Below are 20,175 nucleotides of genomic sequence, written 5' to 3' on the forward strand. Positions count from 1 at the left end.
CAATCCCATCGGTTCAGTAACTGTGTCCGAGCCAAACCCAACCAAAAGGCCTAGTTCGGTTCGGTTCGGTTTTTTTGGTTTGGCCGGGTTTTTGTGCAGCCCAACGAAATACATCAAAATATTAAAAAACGATCGTGGCAATTACTGACGTAGTCAGTTATCTACTATAATAAGCTGGATGGAAAAGAAGAGATTTTTTTGAAAATTCTATGAGAATTACACATCACTTTTTTTTACTTTTTTTAACAAATGCACCAATTCAACTCACATATTTTCAATCCTGCCCCCTCCTTTATGCTTTTGACAAAGGCACTCATTAAAGCCATATAATTTCAATCTTACCCCCCCCCTTTATGGTTTTTTAATAAAAAATCTATAGGGTGATCTTAACCATCCGATTTAAGAGGAATTATGGAAACATCTATAGATTGGAGGGCTAGGATCAGCCTACGAAAATGATTTTTGGGGCACAACCTATTTATATTGTGTTCCATCACATGGACGGTTTGGATCAACCTATGACGTGGTCCGTACAATTCTTTGTCGGCCCGTGCATCGCACGCACCCATTAAAACCACATAATTTCAATCCTACCCCCTCCTTTATGGTTTTTTAATAAAAAATCTATAGGGTGATCTTAACCATCCGATTTAAGGGGAATTATGGAAACCTCTATAGATTGGACGGTTAGGATCAGCCTATGGAAATGATTTTTGGGGCACAACCTATTTATGTTGTGTTCCATCACATGGATGGTTTGGATCAACCTATGACGTGGTTCGTACAGTTCTTTGCCGGCCCGTGCATCGCACGGGTTTTTTACTAGTTTACTATAAACCGTTTAAAGTCTGTCACATACTATAACGTATAAGTGGTGCAAATTATCCTAGAGGGGGTGCGAATTTACCATCGCCCTAGTGAATAATTCAACTATCGCAGATTGTTGTTATAAGTGGGAGAATGACGAGGGATGTTTCCTGGCCGAAACAGAAAGAGAAGTAGGGTTTTATATTTTCTTCTTTCTCTGGAATTCTGGCCGTGATTCTTCATTGAAGAATATAGGGAATGGACGATTCAGATCGAATGGATGATAAGACTTTCAGGGTTAATTTCACCAGCGAAGGTTTAGAGCTGTTGCGGGAGCGATTAAAAGAGAAGCTCAATGAATTAATCCGTGATTACACAGACGAAACTCTCGTGGTACCATTTTCATACCTCTCTCTCTCTCTCTCTCTCTCTCTCTCTCAATATCTCTTTCCTGTTGAAATTGTTTCTGTCTCTGTATTAGTGTTATTTTATGCCAATACAACAAAAGAATGAAATTGTTTCGGTAGTTAAGTTTGTATTGGTATTTTATGCCAAACCCTGTTTTTCTTTTTCTTTTTTCATTAGGTTTGTCTTGATATCTAATGCTAAACCCTGTTTTTTTTGTTTTTTTCATGTCTTTATTTTTCTTATGATACTACACGGGCAATCCGGCAAGTAAAAGTTCACTGCAAACAATGGGAAATTACAAACAAGGGTTAGAACCCCTACCTCTACAACAATGACGAAAAAACCCCACCAACACCCTCTTCTTTTAGCCCAAGAAAAAAAACCCAACTCCCTCTTACAATGTTTTCACAAACCCCAAAACGTCATAAAAGAACCCAACAATCTTAGATCAAAGTCCTTGTAATGGAAGAAGAAGAAGAAACGTACTGTCACAGTCCTTTTCCGTTCCTCTCTCTATGCCATCGGGAGCGTGCTAGCTAACTAGGGCAAGAACAAGCTCCTTCGGACCGAACCCTCACTCAACAAGAAAGAGCGAATCCTAAAGCTAGAAGTCATCCTCTGGGGAGATGGCCATAAGGTAGCCTATTGAGAGCTACCCCCCAGTGGGGCAAATCATGCCTTGAATCAAGCGGATAATGGATAGGAGCTAAGGTAAGGGTCCCAAGGAGTCGCGTAGTTCCCTTGGAGAGAGAAAACCCCTTTCCTTCCTTGTAGAGAAAAAGCTCTTAACATCACTCTTGAGAATAAATCCACCACCAAAGATAAAACCCTCTTTAGTCACTTATAATAAACACATTCCAAGAATGCTCCTTCTTAAGAAAGTTAACCCAAGTGATTTTATATCACTAATCCAACAAATACAAGGTTATAGCTGCCAAATAATTCTAAAAATAAATAAATGTAATTTTCTAGACGACTGGAGTTGTTTGATTGGTATTCATAAAGTTGTCGTTTTGCGTTTTTTTTTGTTTAATGGAAATTAAGACATTTGATCGAATTTGGTTCTAACACAGAAGTTCATTCTCTTTTTATTTGTAACCTGCAATTGATGAGACCCAAACCTCATATTCCTTGCACGAGGCGACTGCTGTTAAAATTTCTAGCCCTACAAATAATTGCCAATGTTAGAAGCAAATGCAATATTGGATCAGATAGGCCCGTCGGGCAACCAACCCAACTAGGCACATCCAATTCCGATCAACAACATGGTGAAGCACAGTCGAGTGGCTTAAGGCATTGGTTTGCTAGATCGACATACACAGAGATTGTGTCATGGGTTCAAATCCCATTTCCTCCCATTAATGCGGGAATCAGGGGCTCTAGAAAAGAGAAAATGTAGTGACTGGGGAGCACAAAGTGAGTGATAGGGAAAGCAAAGAGAGAGCAGGTGGAAAGCGTTACAAAAAGTGAATATGAGACATGCATGAAACATCACTGGAAGTAAACAAGATGTAAGTGTGAGAAGTGATGCGGTAAACAAGGGCTATGGATAAGAGAAAATGCAAGAAGTAGGAAGCACTGAGGGAGTGATAGGGAAAACAAAGAGGAAGCAGATGGAAAGTGTCATAGGAATTGAACAAGGGGCATATATGAAGCATCACTGGAAGTGCACAAGATACATATAGGGAAAACAAAGAGGAAGTAGATGGAAAGCGTCATAGGAAGTGAACATGAGGCATAAATGAAGCATCGTTGGAAGTGCCTAAGCTACATACATGAAGAAATGGGGTTACCGTAGTTCAATAAGGAAGGGTGACTGTAGGTTTACGGGTTAAGTAGGAGTTCACAGTTGATTAGGATTATGGGTTATAGGGATTTATAGTCTTACCATTTTAACTATTTTGTCATTTAGGTTTAATGTTAAATTACCATCTCGGTCCTTTTTATGAAATGCAACTTGCTACCATTAAAAAAAAATGTTTAATGTTAAACTCTAGCCACAGTTACCCTTGGGGGTTAGGAAAAGTTTTTGATTTTTTTAAAGTTATACCTCAAATTTAAAATGTGTTCTTTAAGTTTTAAATACACTCTTTAGAGTGTACGTAGGAGTACTTATAGTTTTAAAAACACTACTGTGGAATTACCAGAAGGAGAAAAATGCATTGTTGGGGGTTCCACGCAAAAGCAAAGATGTGAATTGATGTGGATGGGCTTATAAGGACCTGAGCACCCTTCCCTCAACGGCTAGCTTTTAAGGGTGAGTCATACCCATGTCCCAACAAGTGGTATCAGAGCTGGGGCATGGTAACTCCTGTGTGCCCTTCAGGATGTAAAAAATCTCTCGGGAAAGATCTCGGTAACCCCGGTGTGCCTCCGAGGACGGAAAAATACCTTGGGAAAAGTTCTCGTAGTTCCCACTTTGCTCCCGCATGGAGGGGTGAGATTGTCCACATTCCCACATCAGAAAAGTGAATTGATGCGGATTGGCTTATAAGGACTTGGGCACCCTCCCCTTAACAACTAGCATCCTCGAGTTAAATGCTCTTGGAGAATCTCAACTAGACGTATTGCATTGACAACTCAGACCCATGAGTGAGAAAGGCTTGGAGAATTTTTATTTTTATTTTTTTTGAACGGTTAGGCTTGGAGATTTTTGTGAAGAAGAATTCTATTGGCTAGGGCCCTTGTCGATGTTTGAAAGTGAGAGATTCTAATTTTTTTGAACTGACAGTTACAATTATCTTTTATTCATTTCGGTCGTCTAACTGCTTCTTTCGAATCTGTTAGGTTACAGTTACTTTTGTTTAAATCTTGACTGAGTCTGGAATTCAATCTTTCCATCGATCAGTCCATCCCTTAGGCCCTATTTGTTTTGGATTTTCAGAATTTATTTTGAGTCCAAAACTGATAATTGGACTCCAGTTTAAACACAATTTTGAGTCCAATAATCAGTTTTGTACCCAAAATCAATCCTCAAATTCCAAAATGAACTGGGCTTTAGACAATTTTCTGCTGCTTTCTAAACAAATTCCTTCAAGATCTGTAATTCCAGCACATACCTACAATATCTTGAAGTATTTTACTTTCCCATAGCCCATTCCACATTGAGCTTAAAAAGAAAGCGATTGATGTCAATTCTACACAGCTTGGTCGTCTGGAAAATAAAGTACTGCTCGATAGTCCCACTTCCACTATCACCACTAGCCAGACAAAAAGGGCAATGGTAGTTGGTAGAATGGATCAGGCGAAAAAGTTAATATATCTTTAAATTTTAGACTTTTAGAACTCCTTGGTTTGTGTTATGTCTTCCATAGACAAGTGATATAAATTACATTTCGCTTAGATACTGGTAGGAAGATGGAGTAGGATGATAAGGTTGGCATCATTTACATCTTTGAGTAATGTTACTATAATTTGATGATGAATACAATGACTGTATTGGCTTCCATCACGACTATGATACTTACTATCTTGACCTCGAGTCATTTGGTCTAGTCTAGTGTTACTTTATCCTCTCATAGTATGCTTGCTCTCTAGGAGTGGAGACAAAAATTTTATGAGTATTATCACTTATTGAATTTGCAACCAACCTTTGACCCTGAACTTAGTTTTGTTGTTATTGTTATATTTTACCTTTTGAGTTTTTAAATTATTTATTCATGCTATTGTCAAATAATTGTAGTATTTCTTTAATTGTAGTATACCTTTTGAAAACATCACGCCTTCTACATTTTCCTTTTACCCCATATTATTACTCTATTGAGAAGTTCATGCTTCACTGCTTCAAATCTTATACTTGAGCTAAGCTTATCGCCAATCACTTGGTTCTTACTTTTGCTTCTGGCTATTGGTTTTGCATGGATATTTAAGTGACCCATTGGGCTAGCGTTTATTGCCCTCCCTTTGGTGACTACTCGAAGCATAAAATCGTAAGCTAGGTCTATTTGTATTTAATGGTTGGGTTGGGGGAGGGGGAAGAATATCATGGTGTAGATGGTGGTTTAGTGTTTATGAAATCAGGCCCTACAAGCTACAGGGATCTTACTTGCAACCATTATTGGGCATGGGCTCTTGAGCCATGGGAATAAGGACTTGTCCTGACCTTAGCGATTGCCTACCATTTTGAAGACCTTTTCCTCATGTTTTGTTTTTTGGATCTCTCACGCGTATACGAAGAAACTTTGATCTGTCTGGGCAATTGTGGGATTTAGGTTAATCATTTTTGTTGGCCCAGTAATTTTGAGTTTTTGGAACCCATTCAAATATATCTCTTGTAAGCCATTTGCTTTTTTTCATCGACTTTTTGTTTTTCCTGTGTAATTGATTCCTTTCAAAAACAGCAAAAGTGAATAAAGGACCATTTTCAAGAAAATATATCTACATCATCGGGTTTCCAAGTATCATAATCTGTAAAAACTTTACTAACATGCCTTTATTTGTATAGGAAAATGATGCAAGTTGGAAAGTACCTCCCTGTGTGAGCTTCAGCTTCATTCTAACCTTGGATTGTGAATATCAGAAGCAGTAGCAAATAAAAAGAAGAGCTCAACCTAGTGTATGAACTGAAGAGGAGGTTATCTAAAGAAACTTTAGATTTGGAAATTCCATCATGTTAAAGTATAAAAGATAAATAACACCTTTCCAATAGCTTAAGCTATTGGAGAAGTTGGTAAGTTAACATGGCATCAGAGCCAAAGGTCTCGAGTTCAAACCTCCCAGATAGCAAAAACCACATGCGATGGTCAGCCCAAAGTGAGACCACATGTGCCACGTGTTTGCAAAGTGGGCCACACGTGTGGGGGAGTGTTAAAGTATAAAAGATAAGCTATTGGAGAAGTTGGTAAGTTAACACATCAGAAAGTAGAAAATAAATAATCCAGAAATTTATGGCCTATGGAGAACCCCGTGGCCTATATTTAATAGATAAAAACGTGACCCCTTCTACTTAGCTTCATTATAAGACTAGGAATTTTAATCCTAATCTAAGCACTTTTCTCCACTGGTTTGATGAGTTGAAAACTCATAAATTACTGGTTGTTGCAAATAAAATTTATTCATAATCACAATAGAATTCTTTAAAAGTTTATTAATTCCCTCTCTTAATTGTTGTTTGTGTTGAAAAATTCAAACCCAACCCAAACATACCTAGAACTGTTGTCGAAATCCTTGTAACCAATTTACCCAAAATCTGGGAGTGCAGGTTTTACTATCACTCTCAATCAGGACTCCTTCAAAGCCCGGTTTAAATTTCTCAGAATTTCCTAAAAATTACCATAAAAATCCACACTAAAAACCGTAGGGTCTGGAGATTTTCAATTCACCCCCTGCTGAAATCATTATGTGTGTCATACTAATGTCAGAAATTCGGCTCCACTTGGGACCTATTTGTTCTTCCTCCTCGCTCTTCCTTCTAACCTCTATCTTGACAATTTTCGACATGGTTAGTATTTCGGCATTATAAAAGATAGGAGGTAAAGCTTTGAAGACCTTTTCTCACTTTTTTTGGATCTCTCACGTGCATATGAAGAAAATTCAATCTGTCTTGGCAATTGTGGAATTGAGGGTTATCTTTTTGTTGCATTAACAATTTTGAGTTTTAGGAACATACTCCAACGTATGTCTTCGAAGCTATGTGTCTTCCTTTAATATATTTTTTTGTTTTTAATGTAGAATTGATTCCTTTTAACATTGGTGGAATTGAAAATGTACATTAATAATACTTAGAAATTACATCCATTTACCGAGTGCTTGACTAGAAATTGTACATTACGTCCATTTACTGAGTACTTGACTAGACATTAACAGAAAAGAGCAACATATATGAGCACCGCTGAATGGACTAGAAGTCTCTCAAGTCTCAACAAGATTCATGTTCTTGTCATGCTGTTGAAATCCATGGATCTTGGCGTATGTTCTAACAATGAAAATTTCACATTATCTTACTATGGTGCACATTTATGTAACCCTGTAATTTTTATTGGACCAGGATAATGCTTTTATGCGTCTTAGGTGGTGATTTTTCACTGGGAAACTGCGAGGGTTGATGTTGACATGTTGTCACTAACAATTTTATCATTTTTATCTTAGGATGAGGTTTTGGCCTGGATGTAGTGCTTTAAAGTTATCTTTATATCTAAGGGCTTGATTGAATACACAAATAAATATTTTTTTTTTATTTTTTTATTGCACATACGCAAAATACTATATAGTTCGGAGAGATCTATTTTTTTATGAGGTGTTTCTTGTTGCAAACACGCACACTAAATACATTTATGCAATTTTTTCATGTAGTGCAGTATATTTTGAGTGGATGCACAAAAGTATTGCGATAATTCGTTTAGTTTTACCTTGCAGCTTGTCAGACCCTGTAGATCTAGACAGAAAAGTCCATTAAAAATAGTTAAAAATTAACACATTTATTAAACTGAAATTTATTCAACTTTTCCACTTCGCTTGCAGGAATATGTTATTGTCTTACTCCGAAATGGCAGGCTCAAAGGAGAGGCAAAGAAAGAGTTGAATGTATTTTTGGAGGATGATAGTGGTTCTTTCGTATCCTGGTATTTGAACTATTTCTTCATTTATGCAAGTTGATTTTAGCACAGCTTGAGATTCGTCACTGAATCTAAGTTAAGGTCAATGTCTGTCATAGATTCATCTTAAAAAAAAAAATGTCCTTCATAGATTTAAATTTCAGTTTCGGTTTTGGTCCTTACCAAAACCGATTATTTTTTTTGAAATTTCGGTCATTTTGGCCAAAATTTTTACAATTTCAGTCAAAATGACCAAAGAGGGCGAGCCTTGGCACAACTGTAAGGTTGCTCCATTGTGACCTGGTGGTCATGGGTTTGAGTCACGGAAACAGCTTCTCTGCAAAGCAGGGTAAGGCTGCGTACATCTAGCCCTCCCCAGACCCCGCAATGGCAGGAGCCTCTTACACTGGGCCACCCCTAGTCAAAATGACCAAATTTCGGCCGAAATGCAAACTGAAATCCAAAATTTTCAGATTTTAGTCCCAACCGAAATCCGAACCGAAATTTCAAAATTTAAAACCATGATGTCTGTCAGTTAGCTTGCTTTGTATGTCTTTCATTTGATAATGCTATTTTGGTGCAGGCTGTGGGACCATCTATCTTCAAATTTGCATCTATATGTGCAACCACGGGAACCCTTTCCTGATGAAGCGGCTAATACAAAAACAATGTTGAATAAACCGATCGGAATAAACAATTCACAAACTGAGCACATGAGTGGCATCTTTCACTCGGATTCTGAAGATGAAGGGGAGAAGTCTGTGAAGGTATCCAGAACGCGGCGCAATAGGGAATGGAAAGGGCTGACGAGGGATGTGGTTGAACCCCCTCCTCTCCGAATTTCTGAAATTGACAATATGCAGGCAGAAGAGAAAACCAATCTCAGGATTGGTCGAGGCAAACGGTCTCATTCTCCTAGGGCTTGGGTCAAGAAGAAACGGAACCGACAAGATGAACGAAAGCCAATGAAGGTTTCTGCATATGTTATACTCCTTATTTGATTGAGAAACCAAACAGATTCTTGATATTTTTGAAATGAAAATGTTGACTGCCTCTGATTTGCCGTGATATGTTTAACTGAGATGGAAATGGTTTTTTTTTTGACAGGTAAGCATCCCCGAGCTCAAAATTATACACTTGACGCAGTGGCGACTAGGGGAAAAGCTGACCTTCTGATGAAATTAATATCTACCGAATTATTGGATTGTCAACAAACTTTCTTAGAGCCTAAATTATGCAAGCCATGTCAAAAATGTCGGTGTTTTCATCTGGACACTATTTACTTATTGCCATTTCTCTCCTCCATTCTGTAGCTTTATGATAAGGTTGTTTTTGTTTCTATTCGAAAACCCTTTACCTCATTTATGTTATTCCACCAACTTATGATATATTTTGCTTTCGAATTTACGTTTATTCTACCTCGTTATGAACGTTATGAAATCTGTTGTTTTCTATTGATCCCCTCCCCCCCCCCCCCCCTCTCTCTCTCTCTCTCTCTCTCTATATATATATATATATATATATATATATATATATATATATATATATATATATATATATAGGGGAAAGTGATTGTGAGCGGCCCCTCATATAAGCTTATATGAGGTGACCGCTTAAAACATGGCGGGCCCATATTTTTGGGGTGATCCGAGCCGGTCATTTGATAGGCCCTGGCGTAGATAAGAGGTGCCCAAAAAATCAGCTCCATAGAATCATCCCAACCCTTCGTACTGTGGAGGTGAAAGAGGGGGAAAATGGACGGGTAAGTGGGCAAATTTATACCCGCCCATTTTCCCCTCTTTCACCTCCACAGTTTGAAGGGTTGGGATGATCCTATGTAGCTGATTTTTTGGGCACCCCCTATCTAAGTCAGGGCCTATCAAATGACCGGTTCAGATCACCCCAAAAATGTGGGCCCACCATGTTTTTAGCGGTCACCTCATATAAGCTTATATGAGGGGCCGCTCACAATCACTTTCCCCTATATATATATATATATATATATATATATATATATATATATATATGAGGAAACTGTTGGTGCGCTTAAGCTCACCAACCTTATGGTGCGCTTAAGCTTAAGCGCCCAATCACATGGGTCCCACATTTTCTGTGGTGATCCAAACCATTCATTTGCAAGGTCCTATCGTAGATAGGGGGTGTACCAAAAATCAGCTCCATAGGATCATCCTAACCCCTCCATTTGTGGAGGACAAAACTGGGCAGATTTGTGGATGGGTTAGGATGATTCTATGGAGCTGATTTTTGGTACACCCCCCATCTATGTAAGGACCTTGCAAATGAATGGTTTGGATCACCACAGAAAATGTGGGACCCATGTGATTGGGCGCTTAAGCGCACCATAAGGTTGGTGAGCTTAAGCGCACCAACAGTTTCCTCTATATCTATATATATATATATATTCTTGTGAAAAAGGCAGCACTAGAAAACTAAAGAAATAGGAAAATAAAGGCGCCAGTTATGATATTTCTATCTCAAAGAAAATGAGAAATCCAATTAGACAATGCTGCCTCCTTCAGGAAACAAACAAGAAAGAATCTTCCTCATGGGTGCCTCTCCCATGCTAGGAAGGAAACCGCTCCCATGATGCTCCTGAAGAGACGGATACCGCTACCATGGTACTCCCAATCTGCTTTTATTACTCCAAGACCCACCATCACCAACTTCCTTGCATCAAACTCTTCAACTCTTCAAAGTACTTTATTAAAGCAAGTACAAAGGTGTCTTCAGAAGGCATGAGGAAAGAGGGCATGGAAATGAAGATGGTTAGAAATTACTATTTTTTGATGTACTTAAATTTTGAAAACATATAAAGAAAATATTATATAAACACTCCCATGGCTCTTCCGACCTTAGACTCTTCTAGACCCCAACGCTTCTCCACACCCGCACCCTCTTCGTGCTTCCAAGAGAATACCTATACTCTTCAAATTTAGATATTTACAATTACCATTCAAAAAAAAAAAAAAGTTGACATTTCTTTGCAATTGGAACTCGTGTAGAAATCTTCTGTATAATTCTGATCGTTTCTGAAACTTCATTTGGTTCACCCTCTGAAAATCGAAGTTTCATCTTCGTTTGACAATCTTCATGATTTTGTTTTTGAATGGTGTTGACAATCTTAATGATGTAGCATCAAATAGGAGCATTTTCTTTTTCTCCTCTTGTTCGTTAAATTAAAATAACTATACTCCTCCCTTGTTGTTTGTTCCACTTCGATCCACTATGAACTGTAGAGAGAGGTGACTTCCCATCCATCCATTGGTGCCCCTCGCCGGCTCCTTCAATTTGCTGTTCGAGATGCAGTGGGGACTTTGAGGCCATCTAATTCTAGACCAGAGTCGACACTAAAGCGGCTCCGATCAGTTGTTTCTACATCCACTGAAGACTCATTCCGTAATGATCGTTCTCAACGGCTGAGATCAGTTGCAAGAGCGCTACATCCCGTGGCAACAGCAATCAAAGCTGCTGCTGAAGCTGCTGAAGATGTAATTAAGGTTAGATGTTCGGCAAATACGTTCAACAGATTTGGTCATGGTATGGAAATGAGAGAAGCTACAAGCCATTTGTCAGAGATTAAGGCTCCCACATTGGAAGATGGAGAGTACGGGGATCTTAACCAGATGCCTGTGGAAACACACTCCGAATATTTTGAGAGAAGTGAGTACAGTGGGGAATTTGAAGAGAATTTGACAATGTTGGATACTGGGTTGGTCTCTGATTCTGCTTCAGATAATGACGAATATGATGATGTCGGCATTGTCAATGACAGGGGTTTAGATGTTTCACAGATTGCTTCATGTGGATACAAGGATGAAAATCCAGTGATGGTGCAGTACAGTGTAGCTCAAGATGCAAACGAAGTTGGGAGGAAGACAAGGATGAAAAATCCGGGCCCTCCTGCCACTGCTGTGGCAAATACTTCTCGCAAGATTGTGAATATTTCTGTGAATGTAAATACGTGGAAACCACCCCCACTTCACCAGGCTTCCAGGGAGGTTACAGAAGTGGAGAATGGGATGGCTGTGCAGGAGACTGATGGAGGCAATCGGCTTATGAAGGAGAAAAGTACCATAATGTCTAGTATTGATAATGTAAGTGGGCTCATAATTAGGCTTTTTTTTTTTTTTTTCTGAAATAAGGTAATGCTTTGTTTTTATTTTGAAATTTCTGCTCATATATCTGAATGAACAAATGCTACTCAATGCAAAAAAAAAAAAAAAAAACTGTACTCATTGCTATGATTTGATAACTTGTCAATAATTAGGGTTCATGTGAAAATGCCATCTACTCCCACCAAACGTGAGGTCTAAAAATTCTAAAATTCAGCATAGATTGCTGCTGTTCTCTTAGATTTACTCTTAGATTGCTACTCCTTCTCTATAACATCCCGCACGAATACTTATTTATTGCATGACTTTTGACACTCAATTTTAACAAAATAGAGAATACTAGGTTCACTGCTGAATTGGCTTGTGTTGTAACCTTGTGACTCTGACTAAGATTTGATGTGCGAAAGGTGGCAGAGAGGTATTAAGAAAGATGCCATTTTAATATTTCCATAATATTTAGATCTTTTCTTTCTCAAGTATTTATCCTTCTAATAATTCTTTTCTTTGAGTTACAATGTTTTTCACTGTGGAATTGGCTTGTGCTGTAACCTTGTGACTCTAACCAAGAATTGATGTGGGAAAGGTGGTAGAGACGTAGCGAGAAAGATGCCATTTTAATATTTAGATATTTTTTTTCTTAGGTATTTATCCTTCTAATAATTCTCTCCATTGGGCTACAACAAATTTATTTCATGGGAAAAATTATGAAGCCAACCATTCTGGTGGTTTGTAATTGGCCATTTATTCTAAATCTTATTATTATAATTTTAATGCCTTTCCAACCAAATTATTTTGAATTTTATTTTATTTCTGCAATTGAGTGTTGATGTCTGTATTTATTGTAAAAAGCACCGAAATTTAAAACCTTGGTAAAAAGTAGAACTGCTCTCGAAGAATTATGAAAATTATCCTATGATTCATTAATGGCCGCATTAAAAAAATAAATAAAATAATGACTACATGTATTTACCGCATGTAGCTTTCTATTGAATAATGGTGGTGCATAAACTTCCTGAGAAAAATTGGTGGTACTTACTGAGCTTTTATGGAAAGAAATGAAAATACAGCTATCCATCAAAGTGATTCGTGAATAATTACCCTTGGCGATCCTATGAGGAGTGATGTGGTGAGAGTGAGAGTGAGACCATGCTCACAAGAAATTGCTATGCCTTTGTTGGAGACATACAACGGGCCCCGATAAGCTTCAAGTAAAATAAATGATGTCATGCGTGTGGCCCGCTGTGGAGACGATGAAGTTTTTCTTATCCTTGTTAGATTGGCCTGATCGTACCATTCGTCATTTGTTTTGAATGATGTGTGTGATAGAGTTTTTTTCTTCCAGAAAAAAATTAGCAGTATATTTGGCCTTTTATGGTATATGACAAAGGAATCTTTCTGTAATTTTCTATATATTTACTGCTCTGTGTTGCTAGATTTTTGTATCCATTGAAAGCATTGGAGATATTTTGATTTTGTTTATTTCCAGAAGAAAACTGGGCTCATTGGATTTTGGTGCGCTTAAGTGTTTAAAACGTTTCCTATTGCGCTAAATGTTTGGGTCCCACATACAGGAACCAATCGGAAACATTTTAAACACTTAAGCGCACCATTTTTTGGTGAGCTGACAGCGCACCAACAGTTTTCTCTCTCTCTCTCTCTCTCTCTCTCTCTATATATATATATATATATATATATATATATATATATATAGAGAGAGAGAGAGAGAGAGAGAGAGAGAGAGAGAGAGAGAGAGAGAGAGAGAGAGAGAGAGAGAGAAAACTGTTGGTGCGCTGTCAGCTCACCAAAAAATGGTGCGCTTAAGTGTTTAAAATGTTTCCGATTGGTTCCTGTATGTGGGACCCAAACATTTAGCGCAATAGGAAACGTTTTAAACACTTAAGCGCACCATTTTTTGGTGCGCTGTATATATATATTTCTTTTTTTATTGGTTTTTTAATCACTGAAATTGTATTTGTGGTTGTATTAAACAGGCAGTGCCCCATGCAGATACTCAAAAGGAGGCTCAGAAAAAGGTGCCAACCACACCTGGTAAGTGTTATAGACTTAAAGTTTTGTAACTGCAGTACCAGAAAAGCGTCCCTTGTGGATTATAAAAAGCAACTGAATAGCTGCCAGTTAAGAGCAACGGTTTTTTTTTTTTTTTTTCATTTTCTCCAAATCCAGCTAAAGGTTCTTGCCCTTCAACACATGATTGGTACTAGCCAACGCATCATGCATGATTTTGAACCTATGCAACCTGTGATGGCATTGGTGTTTAGAAACTCAAAGTTCATCGTTGTTTTAGGAAAGCTTATTTTTACTCTCTCTTGTACTTGTATCAAGTGTTTGTTGAGTACTTGATCAAATTTTTATGAGTACTAGATTGAAAATTTTCAGGTTTTTCCCGAGCTAGCATTATCTCAACTTGCATCTTGATTGAGTCTAGCTCAGGGGAGTTTTTGAACACGCTTGTTTGTATGCTTGAATCCAATATCACATCAAAATGCAACTTTTCCGAGTACTAACCAGCGTTCCTCTTTTTCGTTGGATTTGGATCTTTCTGTTTTCATATATTTGATATTGATATGGGAATTGAGTTCTTTTCCCCAATTTTTCCAGGTTTGTATTCTACTGTTCGGCCTTCAGAGGATGCTGATTCTCGGACCGTCTTTGTTAATAATGTAAATACCTTGACGAATCTGACTTTTTTTCCAGTTGGAAGGAGAAAATAATTTTTTTTCCTGATTTTGACGTATTATTGTTATATGCACAGGTTCATTTTGCTGCCACAAAAGATACTCTTTCTCGACATTTCAACAAATTCGGGGAAGTGCTAAAAGTAATAATTGTGACAGATGCTGCAACCGGGCAACCTAAAGGGTGTGTTATAGAACCAGCTTCCAGTTTCCTCTTCTAAGTTCGTTTTCTTTCTAAATATATCATTTTATTTTTGAAGACTTCTACACTTATTTTTTCTGAGAGCAACTGGGCAACCTAGTGCGTTATAAAAACAGCTTCCAATTTCCTCTCCTATATTCCTTTTTTTGTTGCCAATTCTTAAAGAGTTCTACACTCTTTTTTTCCGAAACAGGTCGGCATATGTTGAATTCATGCGCAAAGAGGCAGCGGAGCTTGCATTATCACTGAATGGCACATCATTCATGTCACGCATTCTCAAGGTAAATTTATTGGTGTGTGACGGAAATGTCATGCACACATTGGAACTTGTAGGCATGCTTGCATTTCTTTACTATAATTTTTATTTTATCTTTCTGGATTAATCCTTCTTCCATGTGGAGTGCTATTATATGGTAAGTGCACATGTATTTATTCGGAAATTCATTAGTGAAGAAAACTACAATTTGGGGGCCACTTGTTCAATATCCAAGACATTAACATGTTGTGGCCCACTATGGATGGGACATGGCCCCAGAAACCATGCACATCAAATGGTCCTAACCCTACGATCTTTGCCTTTTAAAGCGTCAACACGTTTGAATATCTATCGGAAAACTCCACAAAGCAGAGGATTAAGAGAGTTTGATGGGAGGACTTTTGGGGCATGGCCATCCATAGTGGGGCCTGGTAGATGAATGTTTTGTTACATCTATAGATGAGACCTACCTGTACTTTTGCCTGCTAATGTACTTCCAAGGAAATCCTTCTGCACTTTCCCTATAACAGCTCTAATGGGGAAATCAGTTAATTGGATACTGGGTCAGTGTTCAAAAAATTGTTTTTCTGCTCAGTTTGACTGGGTTGGACTAAGTTTTTGTGTCATTCGAGTCTTCCATTTTATTGGGGAAATCTCATGAATTTTTCATTGACTTGGCTGAGCTGGAACATGTTAACTGTAAAACCGATTTTATTTCTTTTTTCCTTATAGGGTAACCAAAGATTGAACCCTTGATATCAGTATTACAAACTTGGGCTTATCACCACAAGGGCATGGTTCAGCTCGATAGATTCCTAGTTGAGTCTTGAGTTTTCTACTTTGGTCCAAACTGAAATACAGCTGTTAAAATTGAATCCTATTTTTTATTGGGTTTGCAATAAGCCCATGTTCAAGTAACTCACGTTTTCGGTTCGTTGTAAAATGAACGTCTTTAATACCACACGTGAATTGTGGATTTATGCTAATCAATCCTACAAGTCAAACTGCATTTATAAGATGTGCATCAATTGATTGGTTTACATTCATATTCATGCTTATGCATGTATATATTCATCCACCAATGTATATCTTTTGCATGCCTGGTTGCATTGTATGTGCTTGTGCTGCATGCATCTAAGTTTTTGTAATCTATAAGAACAATGCAAATATGGAAGGCACATTCATAGTTTCAAGACTCCCTTGCATCATTGTTGACTCGCCTAAGTCGACACCCTTTTACCTTGCCCAAGTCCATATTTTGACCTACAAAGTCATCAAAATACCTTTTAACTCTCACGAGTTATGACCACGTCAACCGAGTACCTGGCCGCGTCAGCTGGGTACTTGATCACACCACACCGAGTCAACTAGGATTTCCTTTAGCCGCATTTTGGTCTTCATCTGCATTTTAAACTACCGGGCACATTCTTGATATCTATAGGCATGCAGTGCACTTCAACTTGTAGGGGCACATTCAAGGACACCCTTCTGCTTACTTATATGAATGAATAATGCATGTGGTGCACTTCCATGTATGCTTTATGCATTCATGAAATGTACATGTTTTTCATTGTATTTCCACATGTATATACAGCCACATATTTGTGTACGCATGCATGCATTACTTGTCCAGTGGTCATTTTAAGTATCAAGAGTACCAAATTTTGTGTTTGCATGCTTTCATGCAGGTTGTTCGAAGAGGCTCTGCCCATCATGAAGCTGCTCCAATGTTGACGTGGCCCCAAATGCCTCGGGCCTCTCCATTTGCAGCTAGGCTTGCCAGAGTGCCATTCCCAAGAGGCATCCCAAATGCGTTCAGGGCCCGCCTCCCAATCAAAATGGGTCCTCGGAGCTTACAGTGGAAACGTGATGCTCCATCCATTCTTTCTCCTTTGATTGGTGAGGGCGTGAAAAATCTTCAGAACGGAGCTGCGGCCTCTGGAAACAGTGTTCCATCTCCAACTTCGCGAAATCTTACTTATGTCCGAACTGAAACGAAACCAGAGAGGAGCATAGGTCCAGCTTAGTTCCTCCAAATTGAATGGTTTTGGATATTATATGAGAATTGATCGAAGGATTTGAGAAGAAGTTATGTGCCCAGTTACCTGGAGCCACCGAAGCTCATAAAGCCTGGTGGTGGGGTGAGCCTATTTTTCCTTTTTTTTTTAAACAACTGAGAGGGAAGAAGGTTTGAATAGTTTTGCTATTCTTTTTTCCGCTTGAGTAGTTACCAAATACCAATGTTAAGCATTTTTTTTTTTGAAAGTATTGAAAGCTCTCTGTGAATACCGGTGTATCAGATACACCTGTATTCACAGAGAGCTTTCTACAGGTGTATCAGACCTTTATGCTCATAAACAGAGAAAATAGTCTCTCAGAAGGTTAAAAAAAGCTTATTTTATTTTGGCATTGCTCATTGTAAGTATAAGAAATATAGCTGCAGACTTTCAATTTTTTTTTTTTTTGATGTGGTGCATGAGTTATCAAATTTTGAAGAACTGTAATTTTGAATTAATGTTTTAGTAGAAGGTAAAGGGTATTATCATCTAAACATTCATGCTCTTCAACCTTCTGTTATCTGCTTCATCAGAGGCTGAATGGCCGGGCTTCTGTATGTTTTTTCATTGCACTGACTGTAAAGATTGAAATTTAAGAGCTGAAATATGTCAGGCTTGTAATTTATTAGTGGGAATACCAATTTACCTCCTAAAATAAAATCTTTCTTGGTGTTATTTTTGGGTACATGTGGTGTGGGTGAGTTGATAAATGATCCACAATATGATGGATAACAGTATACTATGCTCATGCTGAAATTCTTTCCTTTTGGATAGTAAAGTTTGTTCTACCACATTTTTATTTTCTATGTCAATTGATCTTCTCTTTTTTTACCTTTTGAGCAAGGTTTTGAATTTCCGAAATTGCGTAAATTTTCCTCAAAATTTAAGGAATATCACTAAAAAGATCTGGATTTTATTTATTATTTAATATTATCCTGAAATTTAAGCTTAAATTGCCTAAATTTTGGGGATTTCGTCTAAATTTTGTATGATTTCAGCACAACTATATTTTGATACATGCGCTCAGGCAAGGTTTTAAATTTCGGTTTCGGAATGCGCTTCGGTCCTCATCGAAACAGAAATTTTGAAATAAATCAAAAAAGCAATATTTTATCTTGTGCTAAAATTTCAGTCGAAATTTCGTAATGTTTCGAGTTACCACGATTTCGGTTTCGTTCTCCACCAAAACCTGAAATTTCGGATTTTGGTCGAAATTTAAAACCTTGCTCTCGGGTGCTTTTTGGGAATGGTAATAAACATTTTACAGCTCTTTAAATACTAAAAGACAAGATACAAAAATTACTTCATTTGATTTCGATAGATTTCGTCTTAAATTTTAAAATTTTGGCTGAAATTTCGGTTCCGGTGAGGACCGAAACGCATTCCGAAACCGAAATTTAAAACCTTGGTTCTGAGTGGAGCTGTAAATATTTAAACTTTAAAGGGAGTAATTCAAACGTAGTAAGCAAAACGTGATACAGCCTTCTCCTTTCTGGTGAATTACGATATTTAAAATGGCCGACTTCACAGAGGCTATTGAATTCTAGAACCTTCTCCTTTCTGGTGAATTACGATATTTCCTCGTGAGTCTCTCTATGAAATTCAGATATTCTCATTCTCTCCCTGCCAGCTGGCAACCTACGACTACGCGTGCCACGTAAGCGGTACCGTTTTTGCCACGTGTACGTCACGCCCTGAAGAAAATAGTCGAGAACCGGTCAGATAGGGCGGCTGATACAGCGACAACAGCTATATCCACGAAAAAACATAGAAATACCCAAAATTACTAAATCAACCCTATCCCGCTTCCAAAAACAAAACCATTGATTTTTCAATTACAGTAGAACCGCTCATGGGTAATTTAGTAATTTAACATCTCAACAGCCAGTAAATTGTCACACAAAGTTAGGGTATTTTAGTAAACTTACACCGTTAACATTTAATAGGTGATTTTCACTTTTCAGGAAAGTGTCTGAACCGCGTTCCAAAAAATGGGCCCCATTTTTTCCATCGCCATTACCGAATACCGACCATTTTCATCCTTTAAAAAACCTACAAACCCCCTCCTTAATCTTCGCATCTCCACCCCCAAAAAAACCAAACCCTAACCCTAACCATAACCCTAGAATCGATGGCGCAACGTGAGAAAGAAGAAACGGAATTCAAGATCGCCGAAACCCTAAACCTATGCGTGAACAACTGCGGATTTTCCGGTAACCCTGCCACAAAGAACATGTGTCAGAAATGCTTCAAATCCACCGGAATCTTGTCTCTATCGTCGTGTTCCGGCCACGAGAAGCCGATCTCGATCCGGTCACCGGAGAGATTTCAGCCGGTGGAGATCATCGAGTCCGTACCGTGCGAGCCGGTGGAAAGTCCGGTGCCGGTTAGGCAGGTGAATCGGTGTTTTGGTTGCAGGAAAAAGGTAGGGTTGACCGGGTTCCGGTGCCGGTGTGGCGATCTGTTCTGTTCGGAGCACCGGTATTCCGATCGACACGTGTGCAGTTTCGATTACAAGGCTGCTGGCAGAGAGGCGATCGCTCGTGAAAATCCGGCCGTTAAAGCGGCGAAGATCGTGAGAGTTTGATTTTGAAAGAGAGGAAGAAAAAAAAAAAAAAAATTCTCGTGATTTAGGGTTTGATTTTTATTGAATATGTTATATATTCTTATGGAATTCTCTCTTTTGTTTGGTCTTTTTTTTTTTTATAGGAAATGACGATGATTTTTTCACCCCTTGGAGGATTATGCGCCCCACTGTTAACGTGAATTGTGGCAGATTTTATCTTTTTGACGTCAAAATCAAGTTAAAAGTGGGGCGCATAATCCTACAGGGGGGTGAAAAAATCATCTCCCTTTTTTTAATTAGTGTTTTTTCATTGAAAATAGGAAAAAGAAAGAAATTAAATGATATCAGCAGAACCATATTTTGATATTTTCACAAATCATCTTGTCTTTTAGTTCTGGAATTAAAGAGCTGTCAGAAGGTTATTGCATTTCCTATAAGGCTCTGAGGGTGGGTTTGTGAAAATATCAAAATATGGTTGTGCTGATAACATTTCCAAAAATAAAATGTAGAAAAGGAG

The 20,175-nt window shown here is 38.2% G+C and overlaps 1 protein-coding gene and 1 pseudogene across 1 annotated transcript; both read left to right on the forward strand.

Moving 5' to 3' along the window:
• Positions 1–955: 955 nt before the first annotated feature.
• On the forward strand, positions 956–17,767 carry LOC143845634 (uncharacterized). The gene is made up of 9 exons (XM_077354018.1): positions 956–1,200; positions 7,675–7,775; positions 8,332–8,719; positions 11,006–11,863; positions 13,873–13,930; positions 14,501–14,562; positions 14,655–14,761; positions 14,973–15,060; positions 16,724–17,767. Exons 1-9 carry the CDS (start codon positions 1,066–1,068, stop codon positions 17,060–17,062), a joined length of 2,136 nt encoding a protein of 711 aa, XP_077210133.1. The 5' UTR covers positions 956–1,065; the 3' UTR covers positions 17,063–17,767.
• Positions 17,768–19,139: 1,372 nt separating this feature from the next.
• LOC143846765 (zinc finger A20 and AN1 domain-containing stress-associated protein 5 pseudogene) lies at positions 19,140–19,773 on the forward strand (annotated as a pseudogene).
• Positions 19,774–20,175: the final 402 nt, after the last annotated feature.

The sequence above is a fragment of the Tasmannia lanceolata genome, unplaced genomic scaffold (genome assembly GCF_043159265.1).
Source record: "Tasmannia lanceolata isolate RefF3 unplaced genomic scaffold, GAP_Taslan_0.1 ptg000015l, whole genome shotgun sequence".
Taxonomy (NCBI): Eukaryota; Viridiplantae; Streptophyta; class Magnoliopsida; order Canellales; family Winteraceae; genus Tasmannia; species Tasmannia lanceolata.

What these genes read in the sequence shown, in the direction of transcription:
- LOC143845634 (XM_077354018.1), top strand. Translation starts at nt 1,066, where the DNA reads ATGGACGATTCAGATCGAATGGATGATAAGACTTTCAGGGTTAATTTC. An exon ending in ATGAACGAAAGCCAATGAAG is followed by an intron (nt 8,720 to 11,005) that starts GTTTCTGCATAT and finishes TATGAACTGTAG; the next exon opens with AGAGAGGTGACTTCCCATCC. An exon ending in GGACCGTCTTTGTTAATAAT is followed by an intron (nt 14,563 to 14,654) that starts GTAAATACCTTG and finishes TTATATGCACAG; the next exon opens with GTTCATTTTGCTGCCACAAA.